This window comes from Herpailurus yagouaroundi, unplaced genomic scaffold (genome assembly GCF_014898765.1).
Source record: "Herpailurus yagouaroundi ecotype Mexico unplaced genomic scaffold, PumYag 100, whole genome shotgun sequence".
Classification (NCBI taxonomy): Eukaryota; Metazoa; Chordata; class Mammalia; order Carnivora; family Felidae; genus Herpailurus; species Herpailurus yagouaroundi.
In genome coordinates, this window is record NW_024412391.1 from 10,059,512 (window position 1) to 10,085,504 (window position 25,993).

The 25,993-nt window shown below is 40.6% G+C and overlaps 1 protein-coding gene across 9 annotated transcripts in view; it reads left to right on the forward strand.

The window, feature by feature from the left end:
• The window catches only part of DGKI (diacylglycerol kinase iota), a 441,930-nt gene that overhangs the window by 344,040 nt on the left and 71,897 nt on the right, over positions 1-25,993 (forward strand). For all 9 annotated transcript variants that reach the window (XM_040471856.1, XM_040471863.1, XM_040471861.1 and 6 more), the window contains 4 exons: positions 12,223-12,292; positions 14,365-14,405; positions 15,323-15,450; positions 17,503-17,625. In XM_040471856.1, the coding sequence (XP_040327790.1) occupies positions 12,223-12,292; positions 14,365-14,405; positions 15,323-15,450; positions 17,503-17,625 (362 nt within the window). The remainder of the gene's footprint in view (positions 1-12,222; positions 12,293-14,364; positions 14,406-15,322; positions 15,451-17,502; positions 17,626-25,993) is intronic.

A 25,993-nucleotide genomic window follows, 5' to 3' on the forward strand; every position in this document is an offset into this window, starting at 1 on the left:
AAAATGACACCTTGTATTAACCTAACAAGGCATTATGGGTTATCCAAGAATGTGCTGGATATTTATAGCCTGCTGAAAATCCCTGCCTGCACTGTCTCTGAGGCCCAAATACAAAGCCCCTCCATCTTAATGGCATCTCTTGTAACCTGTAACTCATAAGTTAGACAAGCAAAATGCACAGTGCTGGCAGATTCAGGATATTCCTGAGCTTCACAGATAAAGGAGAAGTCAGAGAGAAATTGAACTCTGCCTACCTAGTTGATAGAAATGCCTCTTGAGGCCACCTGACTATGAGATAATTCCTTCTCTGCTGCTGCCCTGGTCTTCACATATCCCATTTTAACCCCAAGTCATTAAGCTAAGGAGCAGAAGCGGACGCAACTGTCCCAGCGATTCTCAACAAGGGGGAGATTTTGCTCCTTTCTATGGGACATTTGGAAGTTTGGACATTTTTGTGTGTCACATTTAGGAGAGGTGATGCTGCTGGAATCTGTTGAGTAAAGGCCAGGGATACTGCTAAACACGTTACAATGCACAGGACAGCCGTTCACACAGCAAGGAATTATCTGTCCCCCTACTGTCAACAGTGAGGGCCTTGAGTAGCTCTGAGTCATTCTAATGGCTCTCAGGACATGACTGGGGACCACGGGCAGATGTAAGTCCTAGATGAGAAGAGGAAAAGAAAAAGGAGCAGGAAGAGAAAAAATAGTGCAGGAAAACAGAGGCATCTGTGGATATGGCAGAGAAGAATAAACAGAGAACCATGGGTAATAGAACCAGGAACAGTTAGGGTTTTTTATAGACACTTAGTTTCCCATTTCCCCTGGGTAGTGCTCCACACAGGAGCGTGCCTTCCAAAATATTATGAGCTAACAATTTGAGCTGTAAAAAAAAAAAAAAAATACAATAGGATTCAAAAGCAGCTGCAAAAAAGGAATCCATCCAGGTGATTCTTCTTAAGAATTAATTTACTTAGGGGCACCTGGGTGGTTCAGTGGGTTAAATGTCCAACTTCAGCTCAGGTCATGATCTCATAGTTCTGGAGTTTGAGCCCCGCATGGGGCTCTGTGCTAATGGCTCCAAGACTGGAGCCTGCTTCAGATTCTGTGACTCCTCTCTCTCTGCCCCTCCCCTGCTCGCTCGCTCTCTCTCTCTCTCCCCCTCCCCTCCCTCTGTGTCTCAAGAAGAAATAAACATTTTAAAAAAGGATCTAAAATATTTTTAAAAAGAATTAATTTCCTTAAAACTAACACCAGAATGGCTGGAATATTTCAAAATAGATGGAACATTTTTAGAAAGTTCTTTCATCCTTTAGAAATGTCTGTCACTTCCATAAGAAAAAACTCTTGGTCACATCTGAGTCTGTATAAATTTGTTCATCCTCTGATCCTTTTCCCCCACTTTACATAACTACGTGATCTTCTGGGAGATAGATCTATATATGCCATCAGAGGCTATCCTAGACAGACAGCCTTTGCCCACAAATACTTGATCTGTTTCTCCTCTCTTCATATTGACTATCCTTATTCATCTGTCTCCTTTCTCTGAAGCCTCTTTCTCCTTAATTTGTTTTCTGGATTTTTAGAAGTCTTTCAATGGATGGGTTAAAACAAGTTTAAAGGAGTCGTCCTGGGAATTAATTTATCTTGTCTTAGAGAAGGACAGGGGCTAGCTAGGAACTTAGTATTGTTCCTTCAAGCTAGATCAAAGCTGTCAGCGATGGATCGAATGAAGAATTAAAATAAGACTTGCCTGGGGTCAGGTCTGTTGCAAGTGAAGGCAATACTGCTAATGACACATGCACACAGTAGTTGTTGTGGATAGAGGACTTTCTCACACGGAAGGGCTCTTAAAAATGTTTGAATATCTCTCACTTTCATCTTCTACTACCATCATTATTTCTTCATTTTTCAAAGCTACTTTTGGAAATGGGCATCCCATTTCTATTTCTGCTGCTGTAGGAGCTATAGTAAAGTAGGTTTGAGGAGGAAGGGTCGCTTATTTTTTAATTTTTAAAAAAATTTATTTTGAGAGAGAGAGAGAGCATGAGTAGGGGAGAGGCGGAGAGACGGGAATAGAGAGAATGCTCTGTGCTGTCAGCACAGAGCCCAAAGCGGGGCTCTAACCCATGAACCATGAGATCATGACCTGCGCTTAAGTCAAGAGTCAGGTGCTTAATCAACTGAGCCACCCAGGCGCCCTGAAGACAAAGAGTTTTGAAAGATAAAAACAATAGTAGCAAGTCTATTAATTGGGATTATAGTTGGATGGAGATGTTTAAACATGTGTTTGTAACCATCCCTCATGGATCTGTTCACCGAGGATGAAGAGAGATGTTTATACAACTTGGTGATGAATGGAGAAGAAAAAAAATGAATGGATGGGTTGGGCTGGAAGATGATCAATGTAAAAGTAAAGTGGTTATTGACTGGACATTATTGAATAAAGCAAGGATTCCCAGCCCAAAGGGACTTCTGGTTTGCCTCTTTGCCTCTTCCATCTTCCCTAAGTTGTATGAAAGGGAAAAAACATTCCTTCACAGGGAAAGTATAGTTAGATGCTAGGTGAATACTGCTTAATTGAATTAACTACTGGAGTGTGTAACGGGGCTGCTGTGCCTTCATTAAATTCTGCGTGCATCAGCTATGAGGAATTGAATGTAAATTAAGGGCAAGTTTGCCATATGCGTGCCAAATAGTGGTTCAGATAATTTCCTTATCAATTACATGTAATTGATGCCAGTTGACTTTCAAAAATATATATGTATGAGAAATAACAGGTTTGCTTTTGTGCATGTGGCTGTATTTTTAGCATGAGAGACTGGTTTGCCATTAGCATATATTTAAAAAATTCATATTATCAGGGATTGTTTTGAAATGGATCTGTTAGTATTATTCATTGAAGGAGCATGCAATTTTAGGAGATTATTACACTTAAAGTAGAGAAGAGCGTGGGATGTCCAGGGCTACACGATGCAGCCTGCGTTACAAGACAAGGACAGTCATATTTCTCTACGTCACACCATTTATATGAAGAAAATACCAGAACATAAAATGAGCAAGTATCTTATCTCTTTGATGAATCGAAGATTTGATGATGTCGTTTGAGAGGACTGAAGAGACTAGAAGCCCTGAATTAGCACCAGAAGCATCGGTGGCATTGTCAGGTTCATCATGTGAATCTCCCGTGCAGTGTTGCTACATTCACACAATTGCATTTCTTAACTGTCTACAGCCAGATTGCTTTCGAAAGGTGCATGTTTTTAAGCTCGTTCTTGCTTCTATCAGAAATTGAGTCTCTTTACATTTATTTTCGTGCGCAGCATTCACAAAGCCAACATCTTCCCGGCCACTCTTGTTTAGTGACGTGGATGTTGCCGTGTTCACCCTAGAGGGTCCATGAAGCCCAGGTCTGCCCTCGGGGCCAATATTCGCCCTCCTGTGAGGGGCTGTTTTGTTTTTCTCACTTCCCCTTTTCAGCTCCAGTCTGACTTATAGTCTGCACTGCACCGTTGGCCACCCTCCTGCCGCCCCTAAATCCAGGATTCCCTAATGCCAGGGCCACCTGCTCTACCTGTGTGCCAGGCCCAGTGTGAGGATACGGTGAGCTGTTGACGTGATATGAGGTACATCCCCCGCAACGTGTTAGCGATACCAGTTAATTTCAAGCAAAATTATTTCAAATTCAATATTACCTCCATACTATCACTTGTATTTTGATTCTCTCTCCTTCTTTCTTTTTTTTTTTGAGTGGGAGAGAAAGGGATGTAGATAGACAAGATGTAGGAATTATCTGAATCGTGGTCACCTAGTCACGAATGTGGTCCATCAGTAGTGAAGAATGTCAGCGTAGGAAGAAGTTTATGGACCCTGGCTTAAAGTTACTGTGAATTATTTGTCAATAATCATCTCTTTATTCCTGCTCCAATTTTAATCCATCCACATAGGCATTGGTCTTTGATACTAATGTCCTCAAGGTATTCCTCTTTGACTTCCATTAGCTACTTGAGTAGTGAAGTCTGACAGATTTTATGATCTTGGCTTATCTTAATTTTCCGATTATGTATAATTCTAGACTTCTCTTTGGTTTTTAAATCTCCACTAAAAGCTGGGGCGCCTGGGTGGCGCAGTCGGTTAAGCGTCCGACTTCAGCCAGGTCATGATCTCGCGGTCCGTGAGTTCGAGCCCCGCGTCAGGCCCTGGGCTGATGGCTCGGAGCCTGGAGCCTGTTTCCGATTCTGTGTCTCCCTCTCTCTCTGCCCCTCCCCCGTTCATGCTCTGTCTCTCTCTGTCCCAAAAATAAATAAAAAACGTTGAAAAAAAATTAAAAAAAAAATAAATCTCCACTAAAAGTAGACCTTAGGACCACACCTGTCTAGTGTGCACCTTTTGGTACCTTTTTGCAAGTTTATACAAACACAGGCATACCTGGATACATATTTGGTTTTTCTCTTTTTGATAAAAATGGATTTGCCTTCTTTGTACTTATTTTTAACAGTAATATACCGTGGAGATTATGCTTTGCTAATAAATGAAGCTCTAACTCAGTTTTTAAAACTACTACTCTATTCCATGGTATGTATTAACAGTGTCTCTCTGCATAGAAATTTAGGTTATATACAGTATTTGCCATTGTTTTTCTAAACAAAATTGCAGTAAGCATAGTTGTGCAGATTTGAAAATAAAGTTGTAACAGAAGTGATAATCATGTCACATGCTAAACAACCTGTTAATATTGGGCATTCCTATGGAATTGAGAATTGCAACCAGGTAACTCTTACAGCAGACTTCTCTTACACTATGTAATCATAATGTCACTTATATGAATTTTGTTTCAGTTTCTCCTCTCTGGATTGTGGTTCACTGTATTCATTGATTGCCATATTTAGGTGGGATTCTTAAGCACATGGAGACGTGGGGATGGACAGTGCCCAAGCAATGTGACCAGAGAATTTGAGAGAGGAAAAATTTTGAGTTACCAGGCAGTGAACTCTGATAAGAAATACAGATTAGTTTGACAGTTAATGAAGGCTGAAACTATGAAAAATCCTTCAATGCCATAGTCAAAGGAACCATTTGATCATTTCAAATTTCTTCATGTTTTTGCTTGAGCTGAGTCAAAAAACAACTTCTCTCAAACTTGACTTGCATAAATTCCACTCACCCCTCAAAACCCCCAGTAATTCCTCTAAAAGCCATAAAACTAAGTATATAAGACCATGAGCTTTGAAGTACAAGAGGCCTGTGTTTGAATCGCACCACTAAATAGCTGGATAATTCTGAGAGTTTACTTAAATTCTCAGAGGTACCGCTCATTTACAGCTCACTTTTAGGTAATGGAGAGGAAGTTCAGGAAGAGTAGTGGGGATAGGGGCGTCTGGGTGGCTAAGTTGGTTAAGCCTCTGACTTCGTCTCAGATCATGATCTCACAGTTCATGAGCTTGAGCCCCGTGTCGGGCTCTGTGCTGACAGCCCAGAGCCTGGAGCCTGCTTCCGATTCTGTGTCTCCCTCTCTCTCTGCCCTCCCCCGCTCACGTTCTGTCTCTCTCTCTCTCAAACATAAATAAACATTTAAAAAATTAAAAAAAAGAGAGTAGTGGGGCTAGATGCTAGGAGAAGTGGACAGGGGCTAGATCATACAGCCTTCTTAATGACACATTGGACGTGCCCCAAGAACATGGCTTAAAATCAGCCTACCGAATGAGACAGTAGCCTAATATTCCTAAATGAACTCTGTGGAAGTGGCCAGGTAACCCTAAAACCAAGAGGATGGTTCTGTGAATGTGATATAATCTCTCCCATACGTATATACTTCTAAGGGGAAATGTTTCCAAATATAGACTATTAAGTAGATACAACAACATAAAAAGACTGGTGGTCTAGGTTTTATTCAGTACAGAGCCACCAAGGAATACAGAAGTAGAGTTATGTTGATGTAAAACTCTCCGAAGTGAAAAAAGAACATATTGTAAAAGGAGGAAAGGAAGGAAAGTTTACCAGTCACCAAATGGTTACTCACTGAGTAGTTGACGGTTGAGATTATTGTTTCATATCCTTTAGTGACAGACGACGGGCGATGAGTCAGGGCAGGGGCAGTAGGTGGAGGGCTTCACGTAGCAGGAAGGATTGAAGGACAGCAAGAGCCAACACCATTCTGCTCTGTTTGACATCATGGCCCCGTGTGAGTGGCCCGTATGATTCAGGACTGTGCCTCTCAGCACGTCTTAGCTATATGTCAGCGTATGGCTACCTGGGGCCAAAGACTGGTAGCCCCACATTTCAGACCTGAAAGGAAAAGGCCTTCTCAAATGTGAGCTGAGCCTTCCATTTGCTTTCCCTGTTAATATCCTCTGCGATCTTTATTACCAGGCCCCAGTTCTTTGGGCAGCCGACTCAGAATCCGCTTCCCAAAATCAGTGGCTTTTGACAGTATCTAGGAAATAAAATCACAATTAAAATAGCCGTGTCTTGAAAAAAAAGGTGTTGGAATCTGGCAATGCAGACATATAGCTACTCCAAAAATTGAAATGAGAAGGTGACTTGGGGGCATCCAGGCTGCTTCTCAGGGCAGTGGACACCCTCGGGAGACACAATCCATGCTTTGTTCATCTTTGTGGCCCTCCCATCACATGCCTTGCACTTCATTAGCTTTAATAAATAAAAACTGAAAAAATCAAATAGGGATAAGAGTAATCAAAGGGATAAGAGTAATATAGAGCCGTGTGACCCCTGACAGTCCAAATCAGTGAATGAAAAGATAACAATTGTGGTGAAACTAAGTGACTATCAGACACAGTTACTATTGAATGGCGAAAGGGCGGTAAAGAGAAGTGTTCTGAAAAATATTGCTGTTGGTGACAGAAGACATTCAGGGTTAAAGACGATACTGTGTATTTAAGACAATTTATAGCTTCTAATACTGTGAAAAGAGGTGCTGGGTCGCTGATGAATAAAAGCCCTGCAAGCAGCAACCAAAATAGCAGGATTTCAGCCCCCGTTTGATGTCATTCTTTTTTGCGTGTCTTCTCATACAAATCTGTTCGATTTCTGTTCTTGAAAATCCCCATTCCGAGCACAAATACATTTATGGATAAAACAATTTTGTGCTGGTGTAGCGTCATCTGAATGATCCGGTCTGAGATGTGGTTTGTGTTCCGTGAGCCCCAAAGGTGATTAAAGGTCAGAATGGTGTTTAGGTTAAAAAAAAAAAAAAAGTCCCAGCTGCCCCAGTATTACTTCTGTAGCGTAATAATATCAGCCTATCAACATGTGCCGGCCAGTGGGTTAAGCATTTTACATATCCTTTCATCTGTTTCTTAGAAGGACTCTTTACAGTATATACTCGGGTAGCCATTTTACAAATGAGGTATCCAAGGTACAGAATAAATTGATAGGAAATCTCATAGTTAGTAGGCGGTAAAGTCCAGGATTGTCATGTGCACAGGCTGGTGCTCTTGGCCACCAGAATTCCACTGCCTCTGGGCTTGCTATTGGAGGCTGGATCCTGGGCCATTGATTGTACTATTCATTGCTTCTCAATCTTACATCTACCTTTCCTAAACACCTCAAGGGCAGAAACACTTTCGTTGTCTCATTTCTTAGTCTGATGATGTCATCCTGCAAAAATGAGTTTTCCACCCCACCACTATACTATGCCTGTTGACTTAACTTTTCGATATTAAGAATTTATAGTGTGATTATCTTTACTGCTGTCTTTAGGATTTTATTACTCAAGGGTGGCCAGTGAAAAATCCCTAGTAGTCTATGGATGAGATTCAACATAAGGAGTTTTCTTACCCAGGGTACCTCTCCCTCCTGAGTTCCACTTACAAAATTTTGACATCATTGACATAATTCACAAGGTCAGATAAAAATGGACCTGTTGGGGAAGACAATTTCCATTCAATCTGAATGTAATGTAATCACACAACAAACAGTCTTGTAATGATGGAAACCCCAGGTCTGAAAAACTACCCCTCAAGCACCAAATCCAGGCTGCTGCCTGTTTTTCTTTTGTAGCCTGTGAATTAAGAATGGCTTTTAGACATTTAAATGCCTGGAAAAACCCGAAAGAATATTTTATGATTCATACAAATGAACATAAATTAAATTTCAGTGTCCACAAATAAACAAACTCGTATCAGAACACATACGTACACACAAGATCAGTTTCCCAAAGCAGACTTCTCACTAAAAGTAGCTTTTTGCTCAGTGTTTCAACTCAAGTGGAATACAGCAACCTCAGCCACCACCAGATTTCCTGTCCCTAGCCTGCTCTTTACCTCCTGTTTTCCCTCCGGTCTTTTAGATGTCCTAGTGCTCAGTTATGCTGAGTGGCTGGATTTCTTTGTTCCTTATTTTATAGATTATTGGTATATTTTGTGGGTGTGCTTTAATTTTGTTCAATCTGCCACATCGAAACGTCATTTTAACACTGATTTCAAGTAATTTCCCACTTTTAGGGTTGTGATGCAAGTGAGACCTTTCATCTGTATGCATCTATACATGTGGACTACATTAGATCCAAGGGGAAATTTTTGTTGAGACTTGATGGCTTTTATGTATCTTTTTGACATGTTAAATTTTGAAATAAGAGTTTAACTGCATTGCATTATAAATCCTTCCCAGAATGAGGTAGAAAGTAATTGCACTTTTACTTTGGAATTCAAATGCCTTTTAACATAGGACCTCATTATATTAATAATCGTCTCTTTAAGAGCTCACGATTTTTTTTTTTTTTCGAACAAGGTTGAAAGAGCTTTATGAAAGGAAGGAGAGGATGCAAACCTAGTTCAGGGGAGCTATGTCAGAGAAGTTAGGGCTTTCCTGCACTCCTCTAACCACCTTCTAAGAAAGGCTGCTGTTTAATATGCAAGTGACCAGGAAAGTATCCCATTATTGTTCAATGACATTTTTTTCCGTGAGATTTTGGGATTCCAGGTCACTTTGATAATCTGTAGAAAGCAGTGAAAAATGCACATACACACAGACACACTGAATTTAGCATAAAATTTCAGGGAGTTAAGGATTGTTGAATTTACTTGAAGAGCCATTTGAACCTATTTAAAATATTTGAAAGATCTCTATCCTCTGGCGGCCGATGTGTTTTCACAGGGCAAACTGGTAACATTCTCTTTAAATGACACTTCCTTAAGGGATTTGAGTTGTAGCAGATGCTTGTGAATCAAGGCATAGAGAAAAGAAACGAACAGAAAATACATAAAATAAATAGTCACGCACCTGTATAAAACTCCCAACACACAGACATTCCTACCTAAAAAGGTGCACAGCTATACCCATATTGCTTCCCCTGCGTGTGGGAAGCTGGTCACGTGGCTGAGGCAATATATCAGTCTGCATCTTATTAACCTAGACTGAATAATATACAATATTCTCCAGTTGGAAAACTCCAGCAATAACACTATCCGTCTTTAGGTTTTTAACATGATAAAGCCAGCATTTCTGTGTTCTTTCAGAGTACATTTTTCCCGAGGGAAATGGGATTGTGTGTGTGTGTGTGTGTGTGTGTGTGTGTGTGTGTGTGTTGCTCTCCCTGTAGCAAGCACATTTGACATCCAGTTTCAGAAACTGTCCTTGGTGTCTAAGCCATGTTTATCTCTAGCGAAAACAGCCATGCTTCTGTTTAATATCTTTGCCTAGTAGCTTTCATAGTTGTCACTAAATATTTCAAGCCACATTTAAATTTCTTGGCTCATTACATGTCACACCAAACTGACATGTTGGTAACCTTACATGTTCCATAAAAATATATTAAGAACTTTAAGTTTCTGCCAAGCAATATATCACGTGTCAAAATGTAATTCTCAAAATGATACACACAATTGTCGCACAAATAGGTACTGAGCACGTGTCAAGATTTCATTTGGGGCAATCAGCAAAGCCGGTTCAGAAAAGAGATAAATATCTCTGTATCCACAGCTCCGTATATATATCCATATCCATATATATTTATAGCTGCATCCGTAGCTATATCAATCCTATATACGTACATATAAATTTTGGTATTACACCTGAGACCAGTGTTTTCTTTATCAAGTTATTAGTTTAATTTGCAGAATCCATTCATATTAAAAATTCCATATACCCAAGGTTTCTAATAATCAAATGGATCCCTCTTGTTAGGCCTGTGCTTTTAAACCTTTAGTGTATATCAGTTTCACCTGAAAGATTGCTGGCTTCCACTCCCAGAGTTTCTGTAACTCTAGGTGGTGCCAGGGAATTTGTATTTCTAACAGGTTTCCAGTGGCTGCTGCTGTTCCACAGTTCACACTTGGAGAACCGCTGATCCAAGCACAGGCTTTGCCTGAGGATCAAGTGAGGCCTCAGGGACTGTTGGTCAAAACCCCAAGGAAATCAATGCAACCTCCGATTGGTTCTCTTATTGTCCCTCTTACATTATCCCCATTTCCTTCTCCTGCCCCGCTCAGTGCACACCAGATCATCCACACCCAGCTGCACCCCAGGGATGCTCCCTATATTGGAGCATCTCAAATCCTAATGTGGGTCAAACTCCCAGTGCCTTCTCCACAGAGATCTAGCCTCCCTCCTCATTTGTCCTATTTCTGTCAGTGATTTCAATTTCATGATGAGCCAGGGATAGAATGCTCCAAATCATGTATTGTAAACTAGAATGTGCTTTTTATTTTTAAATTATCATTGACAAGAGTTTCTCTTAGGGGAGATTTTTAGTGTTTGAAAGTTTGGAATCATAAAGAGATAATCCCTTCTGCTTTCAATCTGCCAGTTCCCTAGTCTGTTCCTCTGTGATGTGGCCTTAATTCCTTGTAAGAAATAGAAGCTTCAGAGATATTCAGAAGCTTGGGAACTGACAGTAGTATTAAATCAGGAAGGATGCTAGCCCTGGTGATCTCTTGGAAGGGCAGCTTTCAAAGAATGTCTCATCAGAAGCTAGCCTTCTAGAGATTGGGCCAAAATGGTTAAGAGATAGCTGGAGGCAGGAGTTACTAAAAGCCTGAGTCAGGAGTTTGGCATGGCAAGGAAGGAAAGATTAATTTTCAAAAGCTATAACAGGATCATTTAAAGGAATTTGTTTTGGAGAGGGGGAACCATTGAAAGCAGAAAAGTTAGTGAATTTCTGGGTAGCGGAGAGGGTTTCATTAAGAATACAGAACTAAGTTCGAAAGGAAAGAAGAAGGTAATCTGGAGAGTAGGTGAAGTGGTTAGCTTTGAACAGGAAAAAAATCTTTTTGTCTAAGCCTAGAGGGAAGAATATGGTTCTCAGATGGCCTTGAGATCACACATGAGAGGGAGGGAGGACCAGGCATCTGAGAAAGCGAGAAAGCTAGAGAATGCCAAGGTGGATGAGTATGTCGTTGGCTAAGTCAGTGTTGGACAGATGATATTGTCATCAGCCAGCCTGGTAAAACTTTTTTCCTCCTTGTCCACTACTCTGCAGGTTCAGTGGGATAAGGCTGAGGTAATACTGGCCTCAACATATGCATTGATTTTCTTTGCTTTCATGCAGACAAATTGTCCTGTGTTATAGATGCTACTCTAGTTACAAGGAGATTCAATACTGCATATGGATGGCCTCTTGTGTTTCTTAAATGCTATAAGTCCATTCTCACCAGGAGATGAGGCTCAATTCTTTCCCATTTTGTTACACGCGTAACCCAAGTGTAAATGGCAGCCAGCTGCCGCTAGTTCCTCAGTTTCACAAAGGGAAGGAAATTCCCTAAAGGAGGTAAATGTCCCCAGTTATATCACTTACGGATGCTTAACAGAACAGTTGAAAACTTCTTGCATGGTTTTTAAAATGGTTTTGATGTTTATTTTTGAGAGAGAGACAGAGACAGAACACGAATGGGGGAGAAGCAGAGAGAGAGACACACACAGAATCCAAAGCAGGCTCCAGGCTCCGAGCTGCTAGCACAGAGCCTGACGTGGGGCTCGAACCCACGAACCGTGAGATCATGACCTGAGCTGAAGTCGGATGCTTAACCGACTGAGCCACCCAGGCGCCCCTTCCTGGATGTTTAATGTGAGAGTTGTTTTAAAGGTTCTATTGAAGTAATTTATTTCAAAGCAGAGCCTCTCTTTCTAGTAAAAATATGATTTGGTCTCTCACCAGTATTTGGTTTAGGACAGGATGCTCACTCCTACAAGTAGTTGATATGATACAGTGGTTAAATCCCTCAGGTTATTCATATGGAGTCAGGAGGATATATGTGTCTCTTTCCAGGACCACGAAACCTCCTTTCCCAGGGCGCTCTCAGCCCAGAGACTTTCCCCGCGGTGGTGCTTTCTAGATGGTGAGTGTTTCTATATTTCATGGAGTGGTGGGATGGTGGAAGCAGCAGGACAATGCGTTGATAGATGGAGTGGATGGGCCCTAGTTTTCCAAGGGATTATTCAGAAACCCTTCACGTGGCCTTACAGGGTTGGCATTTGCATCCCATACGATGTGTTGCCACACACTTTCCTGAAGTCATTTTTCTCAAAGAAAATTGGTGAGCTTGGGCTGAACTTCACAGCACCAAATTTCCCTCTCAGTGCACCTCCCCCCCACCTTTTTCCAAAAAGATGTTGAATGCTTATCTTAAATTCAGGCCAGTAGATGGATCCAGTACATAGGTACTAATTCCTCTGTTGTTTGCTTATGGTGGAACTTCCATATATTTTCATTAGCCATCATTTCAGTAAGATGTATACATTTTTACAAAAATGTAGAAATTCTCTGTTCCATTCAGATCTGTGCCTCTGAGCATGACCTATTGAATGCATAATATTTTCGTTATTTTCCGATCAGTTAATGGGTCCATTTTACATCGCAAGCATCACTTACTCCCTAGATGCTGCTTAACCCTGCTTTTCTATCCAGTTACCCGTATAACAGTACACTTCCTGCTTACAGCGTATCTACTACTCAGTATCTCTCTTGTCTGCGTGGACATGTGTTTTTCACTGTAGACATTTCTTTAGTTGATCTGTATATGCATCAGAGAGGATATAAATGTGGACAAGAGTGTGACAGGGTGTGTGAGTGATCTAACCCGTGTGAAGCATGACATAGGTTTTCATTAATAGCTTGTCAGCTGCCTCTGAAGATAATTTCTACTACTTCTCCTCCAGCTCCTTTATTCCCTTGTGATGAGAAGCACAATCATTTGTTTTTCCTGAATCTACAAACAACTTATATTTGAGAAAATTTTTGAAAATGTCTGTGAATTGTTCTATATCCAGTCTATTCCATATACATTCTTAGATGAAATTATAAGTGTGGGTGGTAGTGTTAACCCAGATATTAGTTAAATTCCATAGATAAAAATCCTTTAAAAAGTGATCGCATTCATGGTTACAAAGAACAAAGTAAAGCAAGTCTTTCTCAGATAGATTTTACTCCCATGTTGCTTTTAAGGGGCAGCAACCATGATTATCTTGTTTCTTAGCTCATTTCCTTTGGAGAGAAGCTACTCATTAAATATTTATGATTTTTGAATGGTTATTTGCATTTTGAGTTATTCCCTTGAGTACTATGTACTTTGTAGAAAATCTATTTATAATATATAGAATCTGTTAGATAGATTTCGGTGAGGAGGAACATAATTCTTCGGAGTATTAAGAATAATCAGAATAGTTTCTAGAAACCCAAAGTTTGCAAGTTTTTCCCTCAAACCACAGATGCAGCCCAGTCCCTTTTAGGAATGGTTAAATAATTATTTTTACTGTTTTGGCTTTCTTTAGACATGGCTTAGGGGACTCGGTCTTGAAGTGAAATGAATCCTTTCATACCAGATGTGGTCCCTGGCTCAGCATCTTCAAGATTTTTTTCAAAATGAGAACCGCTTCCTTGGAAAGTCTGGCTACTGAACATTTTTCCCCCCTAACTTCATTTACTTAATAAATATGTACCAAGTCTCAGCTCTGTTTAAGGTCTTGTGCTAATGTCTGGAGACATAAAAAAGTCAATGAAACACAGACCTTTAAAGAGGCAGATATCTCATAGTTATTTGTGAAGATAGATAGTTTCTGTAAGAAGTATAAACACAATGTAAATATGCATAAAGGCAGGAACAAAGAATTCTGTCTGGGGTAGGGAGGATGGGATTGAGGAATGTTTCACAGAGGAGGCAGCACATAATTTGGTCCTTAAGAGACAAGTAAGATTAGCGGCGGGGGAAGAGGGGAGGAGACAGAAGGGGGGAAGGGCATAGCAGTAGCAGAGACAGGGAAATCCTAAGTTTTTCTAAATAGATTTAGGAACTGGCTGGTGGTCCGGCATGGTTGGAATATAAAGCTTTTGAGTGGCATAATGGCAGAGAAGGTTGTACATCTGATGCCAGGTCACAGGACTCTGAATGCTGTGTACATTTTTTTTTTCTAGCAACTTCTGCTGATCGCTTTTACCGAATAGACAGATCTCAGGTAAGCTTTCTTGAGCCTATCTGTGAAAGCGAAAAACTCCCACATAAATATACTTTATTGGTGGCTAATCTTAGAATTTTTTATAATGTAAACACTAAAACATTTGCAAATCCTGGAATGGTACTCATGGACTGAGCTATGAGCTTTTTATTTGTCTTCACACGTTTTGTGATTTGTGGACTCAAGATGATGTTGCTTGACCTTGCAAATGAGTACAGTAAATAACTAGGCTTGTAGATACTTTCACCAGCCTGCACTCCAAATTTTCTCTCACACAGCTACTTTTACTACTCCCTAGCCCAATTTTATGGCATTTTAAATTTATTTTAGTTAGCAAGCTTGACACCTCAAGTGTATGTTCATGCCACCTACTTGGAGCTCATCAATTCCCAGAGTTCCATAATGAGACAAAAAAATGCTTGTGCCCAATGATAATAAGTGTTCCCACTGTCCAAATTCTCCTGAAAAAATAGAAGAAGAAGAAAATACGGTATGGAATCCAGTGATACAATCAGTTGTTAATCATGCCACTTGGCTTTGGCCAGGTCCTGGGGATCCAGGTTCAGCTTATTGCACAACTCATGCTGGACCAAGCTGCCTGTGGGGTGTTGCTTCTTTGATGATATTTGGGAAGAAGAGGCAAGACCATCCTTGGTGGTACCTGACAGGATCCTGGTCAAGTAGGAACCCCAAACCAAGAGGGATTCAGCTCTTCCCCTCACCAGCCTCTTGCTACAGTGTTGCTTCAGGGACGGATGTCCGCTGATTGGACCTCTGAAAACACAGTGTGGTCGTTTGATATGTCATAGACTTCCATTATATCCTCAAGACCAAGAATGCTTTGTTCTGTTACTTATCAGATGACAGGTTTGAGTGTCCTGTCCATCATCTGACAGACTTCTTTTTTCTTGCCTAAGGAACATTTGCACTTTGTGATGGAGATTTCCCAAGATGAGATTTTTATTCTGGACCCCGATATGGTATTGTCACAGCAGGCAGGGACCCCTCCCGGAATGCCTGACCTGGTGGTGGAGCAAGCCTCAGGGTGAGTGTGCTGCTTCTTTGGCGATGTGATGGTGAGGGGAGGCTGGCCACAGGGTGGCATCCGTGTCTGACTTGGCTTTGCACTTGACATGTCTAATGACCTCAAACTATTTTAAAATAGAGGTTTTCTTGTTGGGTTTCATTAGAGTCTTCCATGGCTGGTCTGTATCATGCATAGCTGTGTAGAACTACCCTTGCCCACCACAATTTGCACCACGTTTGAGCCTTCTTTATTCACCACACGCACACTTTTTACCAAACTATGAAATACTAGTATTTGCATTTGTGTGCATACATCTATAATGCTTGTATGATCCAAATGAAAACGGGCACAGGTGGTTTGACGGGGTTATTTTTCTCCTCCGCCTCTTCCTCCTCCCCCTTTTTTGGGCTATATCCAGGCAGCCTGAGGCCTATCGATTGTATAACAATAGCTATGATACATGAGGCACTTACTATGAGCCACATGCTGTCCTCAATGCCTTTCTGAAATCCCTACCACCACTTTATAGTGACCTAATCATCAGAAGGACTCTGTGCTTATTTCCCGATCTGTAAAATGGAAATAAAACCTGCTCATAGAATTGTTTGAAAATTAAATAAGTTGATACATGTGAAGTATTGAGGATGGTTCTTGAAACTTGGTAGACACTCATTAAATATGATGTTATTGAAATAATCGTCATCATCAGCGTCATGACACAATGCCCTGCAGATCTGGTACTATTATTATCCTAAACCCTTAGATAACAAAATTGAGGCTTAGAGGGTTTTTGTAACTTTGCCCGTATTGCACAGAAAATAAATGGCAAAATTGAGATTCGGTCACAGGTTTTATTGCTAACGTGCATGCATGGAACCACCAAGATATTGTTAATATTTCTAGCGTACTTCAGCAATTCCAAAATATTTATTTATAGAGCTCTTTATGTGCCAGTACTAGTAGAAGCACGTAGGAAACAACAGAGCAGAAATAAAAATTTGAAAAATCTCTGCCCTTGCAAAGAATGAACTTCAACAACGTCCTGGTACATGGAGGCCAAATAGTTAAAATAAGAATTTCCCTGGAAAGCACACACACATGCACTCAAATAGCATTTGCATGTTGTATACACACACACACACACACACACACACACACACATATATATAAGATGCTTAATAAGCAGACAAGTTACTCCCCTGCACTAATTCATTTGACCATTGCTGTTATTTCTGAGTATCGTCCAGTCTGCCAGGGGCAGCTGATACCAGTGGGATGTATCAAGTCAAGAGAAGACAGAAGTGGCAGGAGAGGGCAGATGTACAGCCGTGTTAGGAAGCCAGAGCCAGTGGTATCAGATACACGTCCCTGGGTGTCCCACAAGGGGCTAGAGATGCCCATCTCCACGGTGCCTGTACTGTAAATCCAGCCTGTCAGCTGTGGGGAAAGCAAGTGAGGAGATGCTGGGTCCTCCTGCAGTAGCAGTGGGCACTACAGTCTAGGTGTCCTCTCATCCGCCCGTCCTGATCTAGGCCACAGTCTTCAGTCTGGTAGAGTGAACCAATTCTGCCATGCCCACCCCGGTCTTGGCCTTCTCAGTCATTCTCTCAATGTCAGATAACGGCCGAAAGAAATGGCTTAGTCCTCGGCTGGGCCTCTCTGTTAGCCTTACCTCCAAAAACAAAGGAGCCTGAAAATCCACCAGAACTTGAATCAGTGTTGCCCTTCCGAAAATGAACTAGGACAGGAAAGCCGTGAAACAGGGTGGGCTTTGTTCTTTCCTAATTTGCATTTCTACATCAGGCTCTATTTTTTCTTCTTTGACGTCACATTTAAAATTCCTTATTCTTGAAATGCAATTTTCTCGTCTGTAAAGAGGGCAGAAACATACAGAATAGTTCAGGACAGTTGAGAAAATGAAATAATAGATGTGAAGAAGTAACTAGTAAATACCCAATCAAGAGGCCTCTCCCATCTCCTGTTGAGAGGAGAATCCTCTTGAGGAAGAGCAGAGCGAATCCTGTGGCTGAGTTTGAGTGCCTAAATGCCTGGTGCCCTTCTTCCCCCCAGAGTGGCAGACTGGTGGAACCCTGCCCTACGGAAACGCATGCTGAGCGACAGCGGGCTGGGAATGATTACTCCGCATTATGAAGACTCAGATTTGAGGGACCTCAGCCACTCCCGTGTGCTACAGTAAGGGCTCTCTCTCCTTTCCTTCCCTGCGCGCCCCTGTGATGGCTGGGAGGGATTACTGGCTGTCTCAACAGTGGCAACTGTTCTCTTTTCCTTGGTGCTTCTCCTGTCCCCGGTGCCAACCTGTGCTCCCACCTTTAGTCACTTTGCTGACTTGTCCCAACCCCAAGCTCCCGGTGGAGCTTCGCTTCCCGTTTCTGTAGCTCCTGAGCCACACTGAGACCTGGCACGTGTGTCTATAAATACTATGAACCTCACCAGTGTTTGCTTTACTGCAGTCCGGGGTGTACTAGGTGTTCCTGTGTTTGCACGTCACGAAGACATGCATGAGAGAGATCATGAGCAGATTGGAAGTGGTGTATACGTTCTTCATTTGTGTGAACGGTTCCACTTGCTGTGATGACGCTCATTCGTTTGTCTCCAGTCCTGAGCCTCTGGAGGTGTGCTCTGTGTAGCATAGCCAGGTGGTTGTGTTGGCCAACGTGGAGCTGCTCAAGGTTGTGGTTTCAGAGTCTCTGGGCAAACGATGCAGCATTTGTTCATAGATGAGAGTGGTAGGTGTGCTTTCTTCTGGGGTCTCATCACGGCCAGAAAGGAGGGTGACTGTTGGAGTTTTGCGACAGTGTTGGCACATTTATGTCTGGGGAGGCTTTTCTCCCTGTCTTACCTCCTTGCAGGAAGAGATTAACGGACACAGTCTTTCACGCCTCAGGACAGTCACTTACCTCAAGGGTTATGCGAATTTGCTGCAATTCATGATTAGGCCGGTTTCCAATCCTATCCAAGATCCTAATTGAATAGGGACAATGGCCGTGTTACCATGTAGTCTTACAAACATTTTTACCAAGTAAAGAGAGTAAGATTCTTAGAAGCCTAGGGTTCAGTGAAGAGGGATTGTTTCTGAAGGAAGACCGCAACCATTTTAGTATGACACAGAGGGAAAAAAGTGAGAAATCTGGAACTAATTATTTCATTGGTGAAGGTTCTACTCAGACATCCCAGGGGCAAAAGGCGACTCCGTTTTCATTGCTTCTCTGTACTACCTCTTTTGTTGTGTGAAGAGCAGAAAGGAAAACATGAATCACTACGGATTTTCCTTTTTAATCAAACCATATAGGTAGGTTTTGATCGCATTTTAATTGCTTACAACTCAGCATATTTTTCCATTTCTTTTTTATATGGAATTGAGGCTTGCGAACCACAATGAGTCAGCTATCCATTGATGGCGAAAAACGTGGCCATGTAGCTGCAGGCAGATTTATTTGAAAATTAGAGGTTATTTAGCCACAGAAATAGAAACTGTGCCTCGACAAACCAGATGAATATCGTAGTTGTTCTTATATACAGGCTGTTTCCAAAAAAGTGGAGTATGTACTCACTCTCACTCGGGTTTGCTATACCCTGATTTTTCTATATGGAATATATTAAACTATGTATCTTGATATGTGAAGTGATTGTTCCTAAGGTAGTAAATGTTCTTCCCAAATCAAAAATAAACGTACCACTTTATATAATAGCCAAGTTCTTAAAGCCCTGTACAAAAGTCAACTCTTATTCGTTATTCGGGTTATAGTATCCTTTCAGAGATTTCTCTTAATTTTTTTATTGATCTTCACTTGGCTGCTGCCATTTGTTCTGGTCGTTTATGTGACCTGGGCTCTCCAGTGCACGAGAGCAGCTAACTACATTTTTTTTTTTTTCCTGCCGAATCACCCGGAAAGCAAAGCCATATTCAAACACTCACCCCTAGCCTTTGAGTCTGTCTAACTGAACCTCCAGATATGGAGCAGACACAAGTTATCACTCCTGGGTTCCCTGTGCATCTCTGACTCAGAGAATATAGGAGCATAACAAAAATGGTTGTTTTAAATCACTAAAAAAAAGGTAAATCCTGTACCTTACCCGATTTTGCCTATTCATTCTTCAAATTTTTTGTTATTCTTATGTCCATTAATTCCTTAGGAAGAACATCTCTTTATTTCCTTCATAGATCATCTCTGATGCAAAGAAGTATAATTGCAGTTATAGAATAATTCAATTATATAATACATAGATATTATATACCATGTTAGTAACAGTTGGTATTGATAGAATGTCTTCCTCTTGCTTTGTGCCACAGCTAAATTATCTTCAATTCTTTTTTTAAAAGTTTATTTATTTATTTTGAAAGACAGAGAGTGTTGGAGAGGGGCAGACAGAGGTAGAGAGAGAATCCCAAGCAGGCTCTATGTTGTCAGAGTAGAGCCCAATGCGGGGTTCTAGCTCACGAACCCTGAGATCATGACCTGAGCCCAAATCAGGAGTCAGATGCTCAAGGACTGAGTCACCTGGGGGCCCCTGTCTTTAGTTCTTCTAATGCCTTTTACATCTTACCATTGTTTAACAGATAAGTAAACTGAGGCTTAAGGAGATTAAAAGATTCATCTTGGTGGGGCACCTGGATGGCTCAGGCCTTTGAGTGTGGAAGTTGAATGGAAATTGTGGTTTAAGTCAGGTTGGCTAGACTTCTGACTTCATGCTTTTTCTGACCATACTATACTCTCTTCCCCAAGGGCTGGTGCAGAGGCATTGCGCCCAGAGCCCCGTGGCCCAAGAAAGGTTTATTTTGGTCTCTACATATGCAAATATACATAGGCAAATAGTCTCCCTATTTAGAGTTTTCACTTTATATGTATTATTATATATATATTTATATTATTATATGTATTTAGCTCAAATTAACCCAGAAGTAAATATGGTTGAGAATGAATTTTAAAGCAATTTTATTGCATTTATTTATTTATTTATTCATTTAATATAAGGAGATTCTTTTAAAAATTTTTTTTAAATGTTTATTTTATTTATTTATTTTTTTTTTTGAGAGAGAGAGAAACAGAGCACAAGCAGGGGAGGGGCAGAGAGAGACAGAAACACAGAATTGGATGCAGGCTTCAGACTCTGAGCTGTCAGCACAGAGCCCGACATGGGGCTCAAATTTGTGAGCGGTGAGATCCTGACCTGAGCCAAGGTCAGATGCTTAACCGACTGAGCCACCCAGGTGCCCCTGTTTTATTGCTTTTAAAAAACATTGCAATTTTAAAAAATGACAGACTTACATTTAAAAAATAATTAAATATATATTACATTTGCCTCAATCTAAATAAGTATAAAAATTATATGAAAGGTACTCATGTGCCAAAGAGCCTGAAATGTTATGTTGTTGTATGTTATTATTTTCATTAGGTCTTTCAGCCCACAAACAATATACAGTAGCATCAAGGCATATATTGTTTTATGGACTTCTTTGTTTGTATTATCTTTTCACTTTTCATTACCTGTATTTTATAATGCATACACTTTTCACACTTGCCATTTCATTCAATGTCCTATTTTTAAACTTTGTTCATATTGATACATGTGGTTTTTGATTAACTTTATTTAATATAGAATACTGCGTCATGAATATCCCATAACTTATTTCTCCATTTTGGTAGTGATTTCTAATATTTTATTATTTAAACAATGCAGTGAATATCCTGCAGCATGTGTCCTGTGTGGCAGGGTGTATGTATATATGCAGTTTCAACTTGGCTTGATGTTTCCATGAGGAATATTAAAAATAAGTATGTAAAAAAAGTCCTGAGGAATTATTGTAATATTTTGGGTACAACTGACATCTGTTGCTTTCATCTTTGAAGCCCCAGTCAGCTCGGAGCTAGGAAAAGTCCAAATTTAACATCGTGTTCACAATATTAAAAAACCCACTATGTAAATAAATCAAAAGGGAAATTTTAAATGCTTAGAACTGAAAATGCTATCAAGAGTTTGCAGAAACAACTAAAGCCTTAGTCACAGAGTGATTTATGACTCTAAATTCACTTATCGAAGGAAAAAATGATTCATACAAATAAAGCATTCAGTGTGATAAACTGAATCCCAGAATAGAAAACAAAGAAACAAGGGGGAAGAATAATAATAAAGACAAAAATGAATGACGAGAATGAAACAAAGAAATGATTAATCAAGACTAAAATGTTATAATATCGATTCTTTAAAAAGGTAGAGAAGAGACAAAATTCTGAGAAGACTGACTTTAAAAATAATAAGTATGGAAAACTGGAAGGAATGTAACTATATGCTTTCTCAGCTCATTCTTCCTCAGGGACACCCAGTCTGCACCTGCTCAAGGTGACCCTCTCCCCTCCACCCTCCAAATGGTCCACCCCCTGGGATCTCCTTAGAGTTGTCTCGTAGTTTTAACTTTGGTTTCTAAGATCCATCAACCTCCCTCCTACTTCAGGGAGAGTGAGATGGAATGGACAAATAGAATGAACTAGATTTTTATTATTACTGGAACTGGTTACATTTATAATTCCATTAAGAAACACCTTATACATTTTTAAAGAAGGGGTGTGTGTGTGTGTGTGTGTGTGTGTGTGTGTGTGTGTGTGTTGTCCACTTATACACAGGTCCCTTAGGAGAGACTATAATTACAAACAAGTATGTACAACACATATAGGGTCTTCAAAACCTATGAACATAGTCAAAAACAATCTTTAAGAACCAATTTTGAGATAAATTGGTGAGAGGTGGTTGACCACATTATTATTTCTTGAACTGCAATGAATTTGTCTTTAAGTTCAAAAAATGTTTTCAGTGTCTAAGAAAGCTCTACTTAAAATAACATGATCCTGGAAATACTTTTGCTCTTATCATTAATTATACCACCAAAACTAGTGACAAGGCTATTTTTCATTTTGGCAGATTTGTAAGGAAGGAATTTAACTGAAATTTTAGCAAACAGAATCTCAGTCCTAAGGAAGACTTTTCCCGACTCCAGGATCTATGATACTTCAAAAAGAAAAAAAAAAAAAAAAAAAGCAAAAAAAAAAGCAAAAAAAAAGCACTGAATGAAAACTCTAGTATATTCTCAACAAGTTATTTTTTGAGAAGGACAGACTTAACCTGAGTCAGACGGGTTAAGGGAAAACAGGTAAAGGACTTGGGAGGAATTTAATTTCTGAATAAGAATAATCTCTTCTCGGGGCACTGGGTGGCTCAGTCGGTTGAGCACCCTCGATTTTGGCTCAGGTCATGATCTCACGATTGGTGGGGTCAACCCCACATTGGGCTCTCTCCCTTTCTCTACCCCTCGCCCACTTGCACACACACACACTCTCTCTCTCAAAATAAATAAATGAACTAAAAAAAAGAATATTTTTTTAGTTCATTTATGTACTTTGGTTTACGTGAAACCCCTCAAACTGACTGCAAGAAATGCACTTTTTCTTAGTATCTCCAAATCCTAAATCTGAAAGAACTAAGATAAAGGTCACACAGGCAAAAATAGAATATCTTGCCACAGGGCTAAGACAAGGGAGAAACAGTGTAGTGAACCACCTCGAGGCAGACATTCAATCCAGTCATCTGTGTCTAGGCAGGTATCTGTCACCTGATCAGCTAAGCAGGGCGACTGGATTTTTACGATGGGCAGTATATTTCTGTCTCTAACAAGAGATAATGTTATCAAACATTGAACTGTGATGTATCTGGTCTGATTACTTGATTTTCACTGGGATTCTAAGAAATAGGCAGGGCCATTTAGTTAGTCATTCATTTATTGAGCAAATAAATATTGAGCACCTTGTAGATGGAAACTGTATATACAGTATATGTATGTATACACACACTCATACACACGTAGGCACTGAAGATGTAAAGCTAAATTCACAATTATTATTGCCTTGAAGAGCTTATATTCGAAGGGGAAGTATTACACAAACCGATTAATTATGGTTCCCTCTGCTAAGTGCTGTATGGAGATAGGCATGAAGTGTTCTGGAAACAAGAGGAATAGAATTTGCTGCTTCCTCCAGATTTCATCTTTTTATTTCTATAGGAAAAGAATGAATATTTAAATAATTAAAATGGTAGTCTCAAAGGCAAGACGCTTTTTTTAGAGTGCTCCATGCTTATTTTCTTCAACCTTTGTACATGAGCAGATAAGTATCTGCTTTTCATCATTATATAACCCGAGGTGCTCCTCAAATAACTGAATGTACTCGGTGAGAGTTTAGCATCACTCTACCCAACGTGTGCTTAAAGAATTTTGTACAACTAGCAAGTTATTTGGGGATATCTAAAACACCTATTAATACTTTAAAAATTGGCTTTTTCATGTAGTCTAAAATTCTGAACCACCATATCAAGAAGATAACCCTGAAACCTCCCCCTTCCAGAAACTCAGAAGTTCTTGGCTGAACATAGGAGTAAGAGCTTCATTCCCCTCTCGTCCTCAACTATTTCCTTTACCCAGTTTCCTGGGGAACAATAGGTGATGGCCTGACTCTAATAAAAAGGATAATTGTGCTTATTGTCACGGCTCCAAGTTCTCAACAGGAGGACAGACCATTGGGCAGTGATTGGGTTGTGGAAATATTCTTTCAGCATCACGATCAGATAAGGCGGAGAAAATTAATCTTCTTAGTGGGATGTGGGTTTGGCTGGAATCTATCTTAGGATGAAATCAATGCTGTCTGGATGGAGGCACAGTCCCTTGCATCTGTTTCACTAAGATAGTTGATTCCCATCCCACTTACCTTTGGCTGGTCTGAATCTTGTTCTCCCTGCCTAATCACTGAAGCTGGAAAAACTACAGTTTATCTGACGTGTATCTTCCTTTCTTCTTTTTCTCCCTGCCTTACCTCCAGTTGTTAACCTCCCAGTTTAGCCACGTACATAGTACTCTGTTCCTCAGTGTGTGCAAAACACTTAATGAGAAGTTTTGCTCTGTTCTTTCTAGAATTGCTCCTGAAACAGTTATGCATATGGAGTCCCTAAATCTTTTGTCAGATAGGGAGTTCCATTTTCAAGTTCACTTAGTGGCAAAACCAGAATAGAATCCTTTCTACGTCAAGACTTTATTTTGACCGACATTACGATGTTGTTTTTCTACAGAAAAAAAAAAAAAACTTGCTGAGGTAAACAAGCTCTAATATTAAACACCACTCTATTTAAAATGGTGCCAAGAAACTCTACCCTTCCATTTTGAGTTGAAGTTCGACCAGTGATTGCAGCATGGAGAAATGCTCCTTGAAGTGGCTCTCTCTTGTCATTTGTAAAAGAAGTGGTGGCTTTACCTCCTCATGCTTGAGGGACATGGTGCATGAGGGGAAGTTGATCAGATCCTTTTTTAAAGCATGTGAGTTCCTTGGATGAACAAACTGTACTGCTCGCTCTGTGTCTACAGCACTTTGCACCATGCCGGAGACAGCAGGCATCCAGTGAGGGAGGCTTGTGGGATGAATGGATGAATGTGGGACGTTAGAGAGAAGGCGCTCTATCAAACCTAAGTAGAGATATCTACTTATAATACTGCAGCAGACCTGGTTTTAATCACATAACGGTTGTAAGAAAATGATACATTAAAGGTCAAACATTTTTGGTAGGCGGTGGAATCGGTTTATATATTTCAAGCTTTAACACAAATGTTTGACCCAAGGGATCGACGTTAAAATAATAAAGACGTATTGAATCGATGACTCAGAGGTTACTTTTCTACCAGTGAGAAAGGCAATGATGGTGAACATAGAGAATTGTAGACACTGTGGATGAGCACAAAGGTGAGATGGGGGGCAGGGGATGGAGGGCAGGAATCCTATCTAGAACTCTGTGCATTGGGAGGCCAGCATGTCCCCCATGTCTGATCTCTGGATTTTTTGGGTTATACCAGAAAAGTTGAGTGCTTGAAAAGGTTTCGGATATTCTTTGGATGGAGGGGAGAAAGTTGGCAAGTGGGAAACCATCAACTATTGAAATGTCATGAATGGAAGAGAATTCTGGGATTTCCCAAGGATTTCCAACCCAAAGAGACAAGACAAAGCCAGAGCATGCAGAGATAGGGAGGCAATATGTGCAGAATAAAAGCAATTTTCTTGAGTTCCTTTAACAAGCAGGGAACAGTAGAAAGGGCCTATCAGGAAATTATCAGAGTCTTCTTTAAAAATGAAACAAAGGAGGGGCGCCTGGGTGGCGCGGTCGGTTGGGCGTCCGACTTCAGCCAGGTCACGATCTCGCGGTCCGTGAGTTCGAGCCCCGCGTCAGGCTCTGGGCTGATGGCTCAGAGCCTGGAGCCTGTTTCCGATTCTGTGTCTCCCTCTCTCTCTGCCCCTCCCCCGTTCATGCTCTGTCTCTCTCTGTCCCAAAAATAAATAAACGTTGAAAAAAAAATTAAAAAAAAAAAATGAAACAAAGGAGATTTTTCTCTCTCGTTCTAACAACACACTCTGCTTTAGGGCATTAAGGAAAGCTAGGCCAGGGGAACGGAGTCTCTCATGACCGATGTGCTTAGGTGCCATTCTGAAACTGGGAAAATAACCCCATCTCCCTC